The 1,328-nt window shown below is 32.6% G+C and overlaps 1 protein-coding gene across 1 annotated transcript in view; it reads left to right on the top strand.

Moving 5' to 3' along the window:
• The first annotated feature begins 237 nt into the window (after nt 1-237).
• Nucleotides 238-1,328, top strand: part of LOC108521477 (probable C-mannosyltransferase DPY19L1) — a 9,287-nt gene continuing 8,196 nt past the window's right edge. The window contains exons 1-2 of the mRNA XM_017861335.1: nt 238-266; nt 861-948. Coding sequence (XP_017716824.1) covers nt 928-948 — 21 coding nt within the window. The 5' untranslated portion in view covers nt 238-266; nt 861-927. The remainder of the gene's footprint in view (nt 267-860; nt 949-1,328) is intronic.

Raw genomic sequence — 1,328 nt, 5'->3', positions numbered from 1 at the left:
GGATATTAGGCCCTCATATATTTTGTTGAATGAGTGAGTGAATGAAAATGGTGACTGTATGCTTAATTCCCTTATGAGCCAGTCAATCACAATTTTAAACGTAGCTCTGGGGCTTTTCTTGAAGAGCCAGTATTCTTTTTTACACATTTCAGTATTTGAAATGCTTATCTTTGAAATGGCTTTTCTGTAAGATGAACATGTTTATACTAAAATTCTAATTTAAATTTCTTTTTCTTACAGCTGCTTTTGCCGCAGTGTTGGCACTGGTAAGATTGTTTTTTTCTCCTATGGTATTTTATGCAGATGTTTATAACTTACTAAAGCTATTTCCCATACATTTAAAGGAATAATTTCAGCATGATTAGTATGAATATATATTACATGTAACACAGTAGTCTAAAGAGCTAGTTTAATTGATAAATCAGGGTCAGAATAATTATTTAATAAAAAAGAGATTCATTATTAAAGAGGCTATATTTGAGACTCCACTCAACATTAATATGTTCATGGTGACAGAAAGATTAATTTTTTTAAACTTCTAGATAGAAATATGAATTTCATTAGGTGTTTCTAAAATGGTAACCCAATGACATTTACAGTTTATACTTTTATTGTACTTCACTTAAAATATTCTGGTTCATTTTAATTTTAAAATCTAATTTGATTTTTTACAGAGGGAAATTTTAGTATAAATGCAATACATACTAAGCGGAAAACAAAGGTAGATACTGTTGTATTTGAGTTTTATTACAAAATTATCTGCAAGTTAGTCGATACTTTTATTTTTGCTTTTAGCTTACTTTAAAAAATAATGTTTACAGTGTCAGTTTTAACACTGTTGCTTTGTTTTCTTTTTCCAGGAGCCATATAACACACCTCTTTGAAAATGACCATCATTTTTCTCACCTCTCAACATTGGAAAGGGAGATGGCTTTTCCCACTGAAATGGTTAGTTTTTATTTGGTGTTTCATCATAGTACTTTAGGAATTTAAAACATTTAAGGTTTTATTATGGAAAATTTCAAGATGTTCCAAAGTAGAAAGAGTGGATACTCCAGCTTCTATAGCTGACAGCCACAGCCGGTTTTCCTTCATCTATACCCCCACTCACTATGTCTTTTTTTTTTTCATTTTTATTTATTAATTTTTTTTTTTTTTGAGACAGAGTCTCGCTCTGTTGCCCAGGCTGGAATGCAGTGGTGCCATCTCGGCTCATTGCAGGCTCCACCTCCCAGGTTCACGTCATTCTCCTGCCTCAGCCTCCTGAGTAGCTGAGACTACAGATGCCTGCTACCACGCCCGGCTCATTTTGTTTTGTATTTTAGTAG

Source organism: Rhinopithecus bieti, unplaced genomic scaffold (assembly GCF_001698545.2).
Source record: "Rhinopithecus bieti isolate Rb0 unplaced genomic scaffold, ASM169854v2 scaffold_61428, whole genome shotgun sequence".
Lineage (NCBI taxonomy): Eukaryota > Metazoa > Chordata > Mammalia > Primates > Cercopithecidae > Rhinopithecus > Rhinopithecus bieti.
Note: the sequence above shows the minus strand (reverse complement) of the source record. Positions and strands in the feature narration are given on the sequence as shown.